This window comes from Sorex araneus, chromosome 1 (assembly GCF_027595985.1).
Source record: "Sorex araneus isolate mSorAra2 chromosome 1, mSorAra2.pri, whole genome shotgun sequence".
Classification (NCBI taxonomy): Eukaryota; Metazoa; Chordata; class Mammalia; order Eulipotyphla; family Soricidae; genus Sorex; species Sorex araneus.
In genome coordinates, this window is record NC_073302.1 from 319,004,310 (window position 1) to 319,020,391 (window position 16,082).

Consider the following 16,082-nt stretch of genomic DNA (forward strand, 5'->3'; position numbering starts at 1 on the left):
TCCCTGCTCTCTTTTCATGAGCTCCACCTTTGCAGAGGACATTTGGAAGATAGATCATACAGTGTTCTACTTTCTTGTCTGGCTTCTTTCTTTTTTTTTAAATTTAATTTTTATAAATTTGTTCAGAATGATTCATTACATTCAATATTCTAACACCTTCCCACCACCATTATTTCCAGTTTTCCCAACCACCATCAAAGTCTGCCCAATAGCAGGCCCTAAATAATTTATTTTGTATTGCTTGTTATGAATAATTCACTAAAAAATGCTCAAAAAAGATTTCCTTAGAAGAACGTGTGTGAAGATTATTGTATCTCTCCCTGGAGCCATAAAACCCTTGTTTAAGAGATTGTTAACATGTTGTTACAGGTTGAGCTTGTGTGCTAATATTTTCTTAACCAAGATTGGTTGCTCTCTACTTTACATCCCATCCAATGTGGTGTGCTACTCCTGGTATACCAGTGGTGCAGAGTTTGAGATGTCACTCCAGGAATTCTAAAATTTTAAATAGGGTGAAAGAGTTGGAGTTAAATGTTTAACTGGATGTTGACTTTGGGGTCTGAGACATCTTTGCAGCTCATTGATCTCCTTTGAGATTTATTTATGAATCTCTGGATCATGGCTGGTTAATGAGCTTATTTGGTGCCAGAGGCAGTTCATTAGCATGACTGCCTGGTTTATTTCATTTACCATAGTAACCCCCAGGTCCTTCAGAGTTGTACCAAAAAGGTGGGTTCAAAAATGATTTGTAATTTTATACATGAGTGTTGGAATATTTCCCCTTTTCCAGCTGCCTTCTGGAGTTTTGTCACAGAAACCTAGCTGATCTTTGACCCGCAGATCTAAGGTGCTAGCCTAGTCTTTGGGATGTAAATTTCAGGTGCTGTCTAGTTTGTAGTTGACATGTAGATTTCTTGCTGCAGCCCAGCCTGGTCTTTGGGATGTAAATCCGAGTGCTTTCAGCCCAAAGAAGGCTTCAGCTTCGGTTTTGGTTTTGTATCTTGTTTCCGGGGGCAGATCCAGAGGGCCAGATCCACTGAGAGAGATCGGGGAGAGACAGGTAGGAGGAGAGAGAGAAGCCAGAGAGAAGCAGAGTAGATCCAGAGAGAGGCCAGAGCTGGGAGTGCGGGACATGAGAAAGTTTGAAGATTGAATAAACGGTAACTAATCAGTAACCAGCTTGGTCCTCGTTCTTCCTTTGCCTGTCCTTGACCACCGGCTGTCCCGATCCAGTCCACACACTGCGGTTCCAGAGCACCGAACGCGGGTGGTGAGACAGCCGCCCGGAGAGCCCGCGAGTGCTCACCCCCCCTCGGCGTTCTTTAGTTTTTTACACATGAGTAAGATTTGTTAATAGCATATTAAAAAATTATATTTAAAAAATTCCATTTTGGGGGTCTTTGTTTTGGAGCCACACCCAGTGGTTCTCAGAGCTACTGGGGCCTGCGCTCTGGGGGCCCTTGGAAGTGCTCAAAGGACCATATGGTGCCAGGACTCAAACCGAGGCCCCCTGCACACCAACCCTCCTTAGTCTGCTCAATTCTCTCCCTGGCCTGTGAAATTCCTTTAACAGTGTTTCCATTGAACAGTCCATGTTACATGTTTGGTGTGAGTTTCCTTCCTTCCTTGCCCTTCAGTTCTTGCCTTCCCCATTCCAAACGCCCCGCATCAGACACTAACCCAGACTCAGAGTTCCATCCTGACCTGGCTCTGTCTGTCATTCCCCTTCAAGGTAAAGAAGCGGCCGCAATGAAAGCTGATCTCCTGAGGGCCAGGAATACGAAAAGGTACATCAACCAACTGACTGTGGCCAAGAAGCAGTGTGAGAAGAGGATCCAAAACTTGGGGGGCCCCATCTATAACCAGAAAGAGGAGGGGACCTTGAATGAGGAACTGCTGCAGAGCCAGAAGGTAGAACTTGGTGCCTTCATGTTCTGACCTCTTGCTGTTTGTAGGCACATGGATATAATCTTATAGTCTCTCTCTCTCCCCCTCTCTCCCTCGTGCTTCCTCTCTTCCCCCACTCTCCTTCTCCCCTTCTCTCACTCTCTCTCTCCTTCTCACCCTCTCTCACCCTCTCTCTCTGTCTAACCCTTTCACTCCCTCCCTCCCTCCCTCTCCCCCTCTCTTCCCCTCTCTCCCTCTCTGTCTCCCTCCCTTCCTCTCTCTCCCTCTCTCCTTCCCTCTCTGTCCTTCCCTCTCCTTCTCTCCCCCCTCCCTTTCTCCCCCTCCCTCTCTCCCCCTCCCTCTCTTCTTCTCTGTCTCTCTTTCTCTCCCTTCCCCTCTCCCCCTCTCCCTCTCTCCCTCTTCCTCTCTCTCTTCTCTCTCCTTCCCTCCCTCCATGATCCAGAATACAGATTCACATGTTTGCTCTTCAGAGTCAAAGAGCTCTATGGTTTAGTGGCTTTTCTGTGTGATAATATCCGTGCTAGGTGTGTTTGGGGGGTGTGGGTCTGCGTGAGTGATTTTTTTCGCTCTTCCTGCACTGTTAAGAAATGTGTCCTCTGTACCCCATTTTTAGATGCAGAGAAACAGAGCAGTTTAAAGCAAATTGCCTGAAGCTAAAGGTTTAAGTAAATTGCCTAAAGTGAGAAATAGGAAGAAGCAAAACTAGATGAAAATCCAGGCTGAGTTGACCACCATGTCCAATACTTCCTCACTCAACCACAATATGGCCTCAGCTGCTTATGTTCAAGTGCTCTTTGGTGTTGGTTTGTTTATTTTCTTTAATTAAAAAAAATTTTTTTTAACTGAATCACTGTGAGATGCACAGTTACAAAGGTGTTCATGATTGGATTTCAGCCATACAATATTCCAACACCGTCCCTTCACCAGTGTGCGTTTCCCAGCACCTCAGTTTCCGCCTCTTCCCTCTTCACCCCCTCACTTCACTTTTCTTTTTTTCTTCTCTCTCTCTCTCTCTCTCTCTCTCTCTCTTTTCCTTCTGCGCATGCATTATGGTATGCAATACAGATACTGAAAGGTTATCATGTTTATCCCTTTACCTACTTTCATCACTCAGTTCTTATCCAGAGTGATCATTTCCAATGATTATTGTCATCCTGTGGTCCCTTCTCTATCCTAACTGTTCTCTGCCCTCTACATATTTGTGACAAGCTTCCAACCGTGAACCAGTCCTCCTGGCCCCTGTGTTTTCTATCCTTGGATATTAGTCTTGTACTATGTTGTTTTTATATCGCACAAATGAGTGTAGTCATTCTATATTTGTCCCTCTCCCTCTGACTCATCTCACTCAGCATGATACTCTCCGTGACCATCCATCTATAAGCAAACTTCATGACTTCATTTTTCCCTTGTTAAGTGCCCTTTTTGGACTGCCTGTAGACACCTGGTCCCTCCATCACGTTGCTCAGGGAAAGTTGTGGCCCTGCCTTAAGACCAGACTTGTCTCCCAGCACCTGGAGTCTGCTCGGATTAAAGCACAAAGCAGTAGCACTTCTGGGAAATTTGGGCCAGACCACCAGGGAATAGGAAGGACTTCAAACTGCAAATTCCTTTTCTGTAAGGTAGACATCATCATCATCATCATCATCATCCCGTTGATTGTCAATTTTCTCGAGTGGTCTCAGTAACGTCTCTATTCGTCCTAGCCCTAAGATTTTAGCTGCTTCTCTTTACTTGTCCTTCCCAACTGTGCTGCATTGGAGGCAGTTTCTGGGTCAGAGGAATGAGACCCATCGTTGTTACTGGCTGTGGGATATGAATACACCACGGGGAGCTTACCAAGCTCTCCCGTGTGGGCAGGAAACTCTCAGTAGTTTGCCAGGTTCTCCCAGAGGGAGAACTAGGCTATAAGATGTCGCTTCTGGGAGCTTGGTTTTATAGTCTCTGGGTGTTGACCGTTGATGGAATTGCAGGGCGCTGGGGAACAGTTTCTGGGTGTGACCCCCTAGCTAGTGGAGAATGGGGGATCTGGGCGGAAGAGGCCCAGTCCCGATTCAAGCAGGCTTGGCGATCTCATCCCTGTGTCCCACTACACCTGGGTTCCTCTGCTGGTTCCTTCATGCATGAGGTTCATCCGAACGTGTGGAGAGGGGCCTTGAGCATGGCTGTGGCTGGGTTCCAGAGGTCTTTAGCTGCTGGGCCTCTGCTCGGGACAGGGAGGGAAACTCAACCCACCCCCTCTGAGGGGTAAGTACTTAGCAAAAAAAAAAAAAAAAAGGAAAAGGAAAAACCCAAAGTTGTCTCTTTTAGCTCTTGCTAGTCTTGCTACTGCAAGTGAGGTTAATTTATTCTGATTTTTAGTTTCTTCATTTTCCCCTCTGCAGTTCTTGGTTTCAAGCTCAGATGGTTATCTGCATGTGGTTTGGAATGTTTTAATAGAGGAAAACCTCAAGATAAGGTACACTCATGTTAGGAGAAGTGAATGTGATTTCAGATAGGTTATCTGGCAGTGTCCAATCTAAGAATTCTTAACCTGGGTCTAGCTCCTTTTCTGACTCATTACTTCCAGCTCTTAAGGAAAGGAGCAAAATCAGTTCCTGTTGAAATAGTTGTCTTCAGAATAAAGCTATTTACTCTAGTCTCCAGGCTGGGAGGTTCATGCAATATCACAGAATTCCAGTATTTGTGGTGCTTCCTGTTCCAAAAACAGGACTTAAGTTAGTTTAGGCCATTCTGATACCTGGAAGTTTTGCTATGACCTAGTCTTATTCAGAGGAATCCCTACCAATTTCATTTCAAAACCTTGCTTTCAAAATTAGATGAACCCCCCTGGTCTTTTTTTTTTTTCCATCCATGTCACTCATTGAGAAATTGACCCCAATTATACTGACATGGGACACCTGTCATTTGTTTGCTTTGTGAAAATTCCATTTCAGGTTCTTTCCCATTAGGTTTTAGTGTTATCTGTTGTAGGCATGCTGGTGATTGAACCCAGGTTGGATGTGTGGAAGGCAAACGCCCTCCCCACTATATTATCGTTCCAGCCCCTCCTTCTTTAATTTTCACTTCTTTTGATTTTCTGTCCTGTTTTGTTTGGGTGGACTAGAGCAATAGGACAGTGGGAAAAGTTCTAACTGTTTCTGCCAGAGTTCTTGTAGAGCTCTAAATCTCTCTTTCCTTCTTCATCGACTCCTCCTCCTCTTCTCCTCCTCTTCCTCCTCCTCCTCCTCTTCTTTCTCCTTTTCTTTCTCCTCCTCTTCCTCCTCCTCCTCTTCCTCCTTCTCTTCTTCTTCTCCTCCTCTTTTTCTTCTTCTCTTCCTCCTCCTCATCCCTTGCCCTACCCTCCTTCTCTCTCCTCCTCCTCCTCTTTCCTCCTCCTTACCCTCCTCCTCCCTTTTCTCCCTCCTCCTCTTCTTCCCCCTCCTATAGTTGTATATACCCTCTAGGGCATGTCAACAATGAGATATTGCTCCTAGAAGAATATAGCACTTGGTCTATAACAAGCACTCAGTGTTATTACTGGCACTGTGTGATCAGTGATAACTCGAGATGAAAGAGAATGCCAAATACGATATTAATTTTCAGAATAAAATGTCATCCCAATATCTGAAATCCATCTATTCTTGCTGGATATTCTCCTGTATATCTTGTGGATACTCTGGGTTTTGGCCCCTATAAGTAAGCATTGTTGGGTGTTTTCTGAGCCCTTTTTATTTTGGGTCCTAAGTTTCTTTGGTACTCTTAATGAATATAGTTTCCATCTGGTTAAGAGGTAATCCATGCAAAACTGTTTATGTAGGGCACATTATGAGACCAGATCCAGTAGGACAGAGACAAAGGAGCTTAAAATATGTTTTCTTTTCATTACATTTGAGTTATGCTTGCATGTCATTTTTATTACTAATTAAGAACTAAGGATATGGGATTTAAACTCCATTAAATTAATTTGAGGTGTTTCTCCCAATTAATTGGGTTATTAATTATTTGGAAGGTCTTCTGCTTTCTTATATTACAGCAGTCTGTTTATTGTTCAAGATTGTTCACATTACATCTCTGGATACCAACTTCTTAGTTGTTTGCTTTTTATTTGTAAGTGAGGAAAATAGTAAACAAAGTCTAATTGATTTTGGTATTTGCACAGTGGCATAATCTGAACCAATTCATGCCTGTAAAAGTTTTTTTAAAATGGTTATAACATTATAAGCAAAAAAGGCAAGGTAGAAAATCACTTGCAGGTATCTTTTCTTTCATTTAATTACTTGCAGATTTCTAACTGAATAAACACAGGATGGAAATGCTAAGTTATTACAACCCAGTTTCTTGGTCTTTTATATATTTTCTTCAGTTTTTCTGTGATTAGCAACCATTAGCTTTCAGTACTAACCACAGTCTTAAAAAAAAAAAATGGAGGGGTGGGGTTTTGGGGGGAGTTGGCCCATACCCGGAGGTGCTCAGGGCTTCCTCCTGGCTCTGAGCTCAAGGATCACTCCTAGTAGCTATATTCAGTGCTCAGAACTGGGCTCAGCTGCATTAAAGGCAGCTGCCTTAAGCCCTGTACTATTTCTTTCGCCCTAGCAGAGCTTTTTTTTCCTTTTCTTTTTTCCTTTTTTAAATCTGCCCATTTGCTAGTAATGTTTCAGATACAAAGTATGTGCCAAGGAAAATTTTTTTTTTTTTTTTTTATGAAGGAGTAAAAGAAAGTTGGTACTAGGGGCTGGAGCGATAGCATAGCGAGTAGGGCGTTTGCCTTGCACTCGGCCAACCCGGGTTTGAATCCCAGCATCCCATATGGTCCCGTGAGCACCGCCAGGGGTAACTCCTGAGTGCAGAGCCTGGAGTAATTCCTGTGCATTGCCAGGTGTGACCCAAAAAGCAAAAAAAAAAAAAAAGAAAAAAAAAGAAAGTTGATACTAATGGGAGCTGGAGTGACAGTATTAAGGGCAGAGTATTTGCCTTGCATGCGTCTGACCTTGGTTTGTTTCTTGGTACCCCATGTAGTCCCCTGAGCCCCACCAGGATTGATCCCTGAGATAAGTCTTGAGCACTGCCAGGTGTGGCAAAACAAAAAACAAAACAGAAAAGAAAAAAAGAAAGAAAGAGAGCCTAGAGCAATAGCACAGCGGGTAGGGTGTTTGCCTTGTACTCGGTTGACCCAGGTTCAATCCCCAGCATCCCTATGGTCCCCTGAGCACTGCCAGAAGTAATTCTTGAGTGCAGAGCCAGGAGTAACCCCTGTACATCACCAGGTATGACCCCCCCAAAAAAAAAGTTGGTACTTGCCATGGGCATTTTGACTATTTGGTGAACTTTAAAATTTAGGAAGAATTGAGAAATAAAAATTACATTGACTATGACCTTAAAAAGTGGGGGGTTTTGTCCCCTGAAAAAGGAAGCTTTTAGCATTGGTAATTAAATGAAACTGATATTTACAGTTTGAATTTTAAACAGACTTTCTCTTCAATCCTGTAAACAGATTCTTCAGTTTGAAGATATTATGACCAATACTTCCAACAGAGAGTACTTTCGGAAATACATGGAACGGATCCACAAGGGAACTTTGATTAGTTTTTGGGAGTCTGTGGAATATTTGAAGAATGCTAATAAGGTAGTATAACTGATTCAAAGGGGTACTACTCACTGCCGATGAAAACTTGCGCATTGGGGAGTTTATCTGAGTTTTGCGTGAACCTATAGAAATATTAAAATAATATTTAAGTAAAATGTATTGTTAATATTGTTTTAGCCCATAACAAAATTTAAATATTTGCCCTTTTTTTGTTGTTTTGGGACCACACCTGGGGATGCTCAGGCCTTACTCCTCTGCGCTTAGGGATCCTACCAGGTGGGGCTCAGGTGATCGTATGTATGCAGTGCTGGGGGTCAAACCCAGGAAGGCTGTGTGCAAGGCAAGCATCCTATCCACTGTAACATCTCTAGGGCCAAAATATTTAAATTTGTTGTTCTGTTTCTTTTGGTGTCTCACCCTACTGTGCTCAAGCTTTAATCCTGGCTCTGTGCTCAGGGACCACTCCCGGTGGGCCCTGGAGACCAGGGATTGAACCCAGCTTGGCCGTATGCAAAATAAGTGCTCTACTGCTCTACTATCTATATAGCTCCATATATTTGATTTTTTAAAGGAATCCCTCTTTCATCTGATAGTTATTTGATTTACTTTACTTTTTATTTTTGCTCTTTGGTCACACCTGGTGATGCACAGTGGTTACTCCTGGCTCATGCACTCAGGAATTACTCCTGGCAGTGCTCAGGGGACCATATGGGATGCTGGGAATCGAACCTGGGTTGGCCGAGTGCAAGGCAAACGCCCTACTCGCTGTGCTATTGCTCCAGCCCCATGATTTACTTTAAATTCTTATACCTCTATAGTTGAATATTTTGTTCTTACAATTTTTTAATGTTGAATATTTTATTCTTACAATTTTAGAAACAATTTTAAAAATCGAAGCAGCATAGTTTGCAATAGCATTAATGTTGTTTTATTTTTATTTTAATTTTTTTATTTCGGTCCACACCAGCAGTGCTCAGGACTTCTGGCAGACTTGGGGGACCACATATGGTGATGGGTATGTAACCCAGGTCAGTTGCGTGTAAAGCAAGCACCCTATCCGCTGTACTATTGCTCTGGCCCCACTATTTAAAAATATCATGAATAATATCTTTCATCGCTGGAGCGATAGCACAGCCGGTAGGGCATTTGCCTTGCACGCAGCCAACCTGGGTTCAATTCCTCTGCCCCTCTCGGAGAGCTCGGCAAGCTACTGAGAGTATCCCACCTGCACAGCAGAGCCTGGCAAGCTACCCGTGGCGTATTCGATATGCCCAAAACCGTAACAACAAGTCTCTCAATGGAGACGTTACTGGTTCCCACTCGAGCAAATCGATGAGCAACAGTGTGACAGTGCTACAGTGCAGTATCTTTCATTAGTTTTACTCAATATTGCACTTAAAACGTTTTTTTGTTTTAAAAAATTTTACTTATCTGACATATGTTGCGTACCTGACCTGACTCCATATGACTCTTGACTGCACTCAAAGGAGTGCAGTTGGTAAAAAACAGTGGAAATAAATATTCTTTAAGTCCTGAGAACAACCTGAAAAATTTCAGTGGAAGGAAGACATGCACCTGCTCCAGGTAACAAGCTGTATTTTGCCAGAGCACCCTGGCTTGGATAGGTGAATTGTGGGATGTTTGTTCAAGTCCTAGATGTCACATATGTTCCTAGAGTTAATGAGACATCTCTAGAGCAAGGTGAAGGTTACATCTTCAGAAGATTACTGTATTTCTGAAGTGGGCTGGCCAGTGGCCTCTGTTTTATGTGGAAGACTAAGGGACTGGTGCCCTGGGAGCTGGCTCGGGTCTGGGACTTTGACGTTGCTTTCGGCAAGTGCTTCAGTTTGATCTCTGCTGCCACTTGTCCTTCCACCCCACAAGCGCCTCTGGGCGTAGCCCTGGAGGCCCCCTGTGCATTGTTAACATTCCCAGCTGGCCTTGGTGGCTCCCTGCAGCCTGAGCAGCTCTGCACCCTGGGGGACTAGTATTGAACCAACCTGCCTGGTGGACCCAATATCTCCAGGAGTGACTCCTGGGCCACCTAAGCACTGCACAGGGATCCCACCCTTGGACAGACTGCCTCTGTTGTCTGGTGGGAGCCTGACTGCAGAGTGATGGTGCCCTGTGAAGAATTCTTGTTTTCTAAAATCACAACATACTATATCAACTTTTTAATGCCCTGCGCAATTGACATTTTCGATTATTTGTATTTTTTTAGAGGTCAAGTTAAATTTAGCCCAATAAATCATAAATTCCTATGTAGAACTGAGAGCACTGCAGAGAAATCCGTGGCAGGAAGAGAATTGCTGGGTCTGGAGCCATAGCACAGCGGGTAGGGCGTTTGCCTGGCACACGGCCAACCCGGGTTCGATTCCCAGCATCCCATATGGTCCCCCAAGCACTGCCAGGAGTAATTCCTGAGTGCAGAGTCAGGAGTAATCCCTGAGCCTTGCCTGGTGTGACCCAAAAAGCAAAAAAAAAAAAAAAAAAAAAAAAAGAGAGAGAATTGTGCTCTTGGTCTCTTTTACATAATAGCATTTGAATGAAATTGCTTCAGTATCTTCAATATTAAGTCTTTTGAGGAACCAATTGTTTCTCAAGGGTCTAAATTGAACTTGTCATCCCAGTATGTGCTCACAAAGAGGGTTGAGAAACTAATGCCAGCCTTGCAGCTGTAAAAGGAAAAGCATTCAGAAACTAATTTTCCTCTGAGCTGCTGTTTCTTACCTCTTCCTTTTTTCATTTTCCTATCTTTCCAGAGTGAAATCCCACAGTTAGTGGGTGAAATTTACCAGAATTTCTTTGTCGAAAACAAAGAGATATCGGTGGAAAAATCACTGTACAAAGAAATCCAGCAATGTCTTGTAGGAAATAAAGGTATTGAGGTGTTCTACAGAATTCAGAGTGATGTTTATAAGATCCTGAGTGATAGGTATTATCCCTCGTTTATTGTCAGTGATCTGTATGAGAAATTGATCAAGGAAGAGGAGGATGCCTCGCAGTTGATGGCCAACAAGGACCACATGGTGAGTCCCATTGAACTCTCTTCTCCCTTTTTATGAAGAAACTTGGTGTGTGACTAGGTGAGAGCATGTTATTTTAGCCCAAGTTGGCATGCTGCCTTCACCTTGTATAGGACTTCAAAGGGATATAGGACTTGCAGTAGAGTTTGAATTCCTTTGTTGCTCTGGTCTTCTGCATTTCTTTCCACACACACACCCTCCATTTTTATTTTTATTTTTATTTATTTATTTATTTTGTCCTTAAGCCCAACTAGTACCACTTCCCAGCGTTTACACACTCCAAATTTGACTATTGAAAAGGGAGGGAGGCCAGGAGGTCTGTGGGCTGGAACATTCGTGGCTTAGATTAGGTAAGAGAATCACTAGAAATGTAGTTTAGTCCAAGAATAGACAAAAGATGGTAGGCAGTGGGCACCGACGTTAAATAAGGAAAGGAAGAGAATGGAGGTTACAGGAACTATTTTTAAAATTTTTTCTTTTATAAAGAGTTCACAATATTTGATTACAACAGGAACTATTTTGGAGTTTAAGAAAGCCCAATTAAATGAAGACATCCCAAAAGGAACTTTGCTTAGCCACACTTTGAATCTGATTTTCTCCTATGTCCAGTGATTTTATCTGAGCCATCGTCTTTTGTTCATTATTAATGACTTATTTGCTTGTAAAGATGTGTGATGATTTGAAGAAAAGGCAAGCAAAGTGCTTTCTGGTGTCATATCGGAAGATCATAATTTATGTTGGATTCTCTTTTTCTAGCCTAGTTCACTATATATCAAACTTATGGAATCAAGTTTTATCTTCATGGTATTAGAAGTTGTTGTCTCAGCAGTGCTGTCAAATTGTCTGATTTCCATTCAGACTTTTCTTCTCTATCTCTATGTTATGTCTGCTAAAAATTAAAATGACTAATATGTGAGTACTATACAGGAGAATGTTTAAATAATTTATATAGTATCAATTCCTGAAAGATAAATCAGATGAGGACTTGAAAGCTGATATGAAGGGTAATAGAAAGCAAACATGAACAACAAATGTGTCCGACTTTACAGGATTCAAAGAGGAATTAATATGTATCACTGATCTTTCAAATACCCTGTACTTTGTTCTCATCAGCCCATTTCTAGAAATTAGCCCTAAGAAAATAGCTAAAATGTAGGGGGGAAAACCTCATACACTCTTGAATTGATCTGCAAAGAAACAAAATCAACTATAGCAATAGCAGCAATAGGAAGGTGCCCCAATAAAGGATCAATTTATAAGGCACTATTCCATTATAAAACTGATAATTTTGAAGACTAAAATACCCTTAAATATTATATAGCACATGAAAAAGGCAATTGCCCCCTTGAATTTATAATAGATACAGAGTTATATCAGAACATGTGTACTTATGGATAGAATTACAAAGAACATACAAAATGAGGATAGCTTGACTTTTTCATGATACCTTATTTTTCTTTAGAAAAAAACATTAATCTACTGTTTGATGCATTTAGTAAAAGAAGAAAAAAATCTGAAAGTTTTAATGAATAAACAACCAGAAGATTGTTTCCAGCAGTTCTTTTCAGGGCTCAGCCTGAGTTCCTGTTAACAAATCTAATAAGTAATATTCTCTTTAATAATTTATCCAGATATTTTTCTAAGTTACAGAGATCTTTATGCCTCTTAAATCTCTTTCAAGAGCTAATCATCATTAAAACTACCTATGTATTTGTAAAATACATTTTAAGGGAACAACTAAATAACTGTACTGAAAATATTTCAATTAAGGTTTGGAATTTTTATTTTAGAGGGACTTGCATGCTTTTTATTAAAAAAAAAAAAAGCCAAGTCTCAGTGTCTTCATAAGTGATTAGGCACAGGGCATCAAGATTAATTCCCTGAGGTGTGCACCATTTAGGAATTCTGTGGGTTCCTGCCCCCCTGCCCCCGGTCTGACCATTAGTCCTTTCCTTTAGACAGTTAAAGGAAAGTTTGTGGGGTTTTTTTTCCACTGCAATATTGAATACCAGATATGTTGGTTCTGATAGTTATTCACTTTGTCAATTCAAGCTGTTTTTTTACTTTGGTGCACTCATTATGATGACCCATATAAAAGACAATAAGATATTGTGATCACATCCATCAGTTCTTGTGAATTTTCCTTCCTACCCCATTCAGGGTCCCGAAGATGAGGTGGCAGAGGAAGCTGTGGATGAAGGCACCAGTCAACAGGCGGGATATGCAGTGAGCAAACTGCAGGAGCTGGATGAGAAGCTTGAATATAAGAGGCAAGCTCTAAATTCTATCCAAAACGCACCGAAACCAGACAAGAAGGTAACTCACTCTCAAGGTGCTTTTTGAAATTTTCCATTAGAAATAGAAGTTTTCACTTTATGTTGGTGTGTCCCACCTTGTTTCGTATTTTAGATGTGTCCCATTTATTGTGACTGTTAGAAAAGCAGTTACTACTATGATTTGGGGCTCATGAATCCACGAGTCTCCCTCGCCTCTGGGGGAGAGGGCAGATCTTTCCCTTGTGAATCATTTCATAAGAACAGTCTTTTTCTCTTTTTCTATGTATATCGTTGAGAGAACCATACAGAATTGTGCAAGAACTGGGTCATTTTAAACACTAATGGAATTTTCAAAGTATAGTAGCAAATCATCTGTAAATAGTGAAAGCTTGACTTCTTCCTTTCCTATCTGGTCACCCTTGATATCTTTTTCTTTCTTAACTGCTCTGGAAAGTATATGGAATGCACCAGTACTATATTGGTTTTTTTTTTTAATGTAGGAGTACTGCTTTTTATTCAGCCATTGATTAAGCTGATTGAAATGGGCATGAACTCCATATTACTTTTTTTTTTAATTCATCACCGTGAGCTACAGTTACAAAGCTTTCATGTTCGAGATTCAGCCATACAATGATCGAACACCCATCCCTCCACCAGTGCACACTTTAAACCACCAGTGTCCCCAGTATATCCTCCTGCACCCCCATCCCAGTCTTCACCCTGCCTCCATGACAGGCAGTTTTCCCAATACTCTCTCTCTCTCCTTTTGGTATTCTCTCTCTACTTTTGGGCATTATGGGTTTTTTGTTTGTTTGTTTTGTTTTTTTGTTTTTGCTTTTTGGGTCACACCCGGCAATGCACAGGGGTTACTCCTGGTTCTGCATTCAGGAATTACTCCTGGCGGTGCTCAGAGGACCATATGGGATGCTGGGAATCGAACCTGGGTCGGCCACGTGCAAGGCAAACGCCCTACCCACTGTGCTATTGCTTCAGCTCCTGGGCATTATGTTTTACTGTAGTTTTCACACCACCATTCAAGCCTGCCTGCAAGGGGCAGATGTTAGATCATTTGTTGCCCATTGCTCATTTTGGATATCTTGGGTGCTGCGGCCACATGCTTCTGGAATCCTAGATGTAACCTAGATTAGTTGGGTTCCAGAGACAGTTCTGTAGGGCACTAATCCATTTTGGGATTTAATTGAGCGTCTCTGGACCAGGGCTGTTGGTGCACTAAGATGGTGCCCAGAGGAACATTGTGGGGTGACAGGCAGGCAGATGAGCAGGTGGAGAGCTGGGGAGGAATAGCCTGGCGCCTCTGCCACCATGCAACATGGAGATTTAATCCTGGAACCCGCATATCTGGGCCTTGCTTGGGGAAGCTCTTGGTCTCCAGGATTCCCTCTGGATAGGTGGGAAGACTGCACCTGCTCCATCTGGGGTGTCCTGGTGAAATTGGCTCAGTATGGGGCCCGAAGAGATGTCCGGCTCTGTGGTGTCTCTTGGGACTCCCTGTTGTGTCTCTGGCTTTTGCCCTCTTTTGAGAGTTATTTATGAGTCTCTGAAGCAAGGCCAGTAATAGAGTTTATAGGGTAGCGCTGGAGTTGGTTCATGGGGGTGACTGCCAGTGCTTCCATGTGTATTGGGAAGTGGAGGGGAAGCAGCCCACACCCCAACTCCGTGAAAGCCTGGAGATTTCTTTTTTTTTTTTCTTTTTGGGTCACACCTGGCGATACATAATGGTTACTCCTGGCTTTGCATTCAGGAATTACTCCTGGCAGTGCTCAGGAGACCATATAGGATGCTGGAAACTGAACCCAAGTCGGTCGCATACGAGGCAAATTCCCACCCACTGTACTATCACTCCACCCTGAAAGCCTGGAGATTTCAGTCACAAAACCCACATACTTGAATTTTGAGCAGATTATATATTGGTGAGGTCCTTCCTGAGGTGGTGGAGTCAGGCCGGGGGTATGACAGCGATTTTGGATTGTTGAAGCAAGCGGCTGCTGAGGGCTCTGCTTGGGCAGGCACAGGCCAACCTGCCCCCCTTCCGATTTACCCCAGTCTGTTCAGCCATGTGCGGGTCAGTGACTTTTGATCTCTTTCGAGATTTATCTATGGGTCTCTGAAAGAAGGCCAATAAATGAGCTTGTATAGCTGAGCCAGAGGTGTTTTGTAGGCATGGCTCCCACATACCTAACTTTTGGCCATATAATTTCTTGATGAACTTGGTCCCAAGTTTTTGGGGTCCGGCCAAAGGCACAGCGGCAGTTTTGGGGTTTCAGAAAGCCTGAAGGCACCATCAGGCTGCTGATGCACTTGCCCTGCACCAAAGACTGACCTGTTGGTGGCATCATACCCCTGACACCAGTACTATACTGAATAGCATTGGTGGGAGTGGGCAACCTTGTCTTGTGCCTGATCTTAGAGAGAAGGCTGTCAGTTTTTTTCCCCATCGAGTATAATACTTGCTGTGGGCTTTGACTATTTTGAGGAAAATTCCTTCAACTCCCATTTTGTTATAGTTTTTCTCATGAATGGGTCTGGATTTTGTCAAATACTTTCTCTGCATCTACTGATATGATCACATGGTTTTTATTTTCTCTTTTATTGGTATGGTATGTTATGTTGATTGACTTGCAGATGTAAAACCTTCCTTGCATCCCTGGGAGGTTTAAAGTTTGAAAAATCTCCTTTCTGTTCTCCATAGTCATTGCATCATTTTATCTTCATACCAACCAATGCCTTAGGGTTCTAGTTTTTCTACATCCACACCAACACTTGCTATATTTTATAGTCACCACCTGATGGGTGAAAGATAGATCTCTTATAGTTTTTATTTACACTTCTGTAAAGACTAGTGAAGTTGAGCATCTTTTAATGTGCTTTATGATCATTCATATATCTTCAGAGAAATATTTACCTGGACCTTTTTCCCATTTTGAATTGTTTTTATTGTTGTTGAGTTTTATGTATTTTATAGATATTCTGTATATTTGTCCCCATCATATTTGCAGATATTTCTTTCAGTTATTAGGATGCCCTATTAACTAAATGGATAATGCTCTTTGCAAAAGCTTCTTAATTTTTCAAGTTTCTTAATTTTTACAAAGTCCAGTCTGTCTATTGTCTTTTAAAAAAATTGTTATTTAATCACCATGAGATAGCCCATTTCAAAGTCATACAGTCATACAGTATTCCAAATAGACCAACACCCATCCCTCCACCAGTGTACATTTCCCAGCACCAATGTCCCCAGTTTCCCTCCCACCACCCCATTATCTTTTTGTTGTTTGTATCTTTGATGTC

The 16,082-nt window shown here is 42.3% G+C and overlaps 1 protein-coding gene across 1 annotated transcript in view; it reads left to right on the top strand.

The window, feature by feature from the left end:
* Window positions 1-16,082, top strand: part of SNX25 (sorting nexin 25) — a 125,272-nt gene that overhangs the window by 85,373 nt on the left and 23,817 nt on the right. The window contains exons 7-10 of the mRNA XM_055146752.1: window positions 1,733-1,911; window positions 7,379-7,510; window positions 10,234-10,500; window positions 12,658-12,813. Coding sequence (XP_055002727.1) covers window positions 1,733-1,911; window positions 7,379-7,510; window positions 10,234-10,500; window positions 12,658-12,813 — 734 coding nt within the window. The remainder of the gene's footprint in view (window positions 1-1,732; window positions 1,912-7,378; window positions 7,511-10,233; window positions 10,501-12,657; window positions 12,814-16,082) is intronic.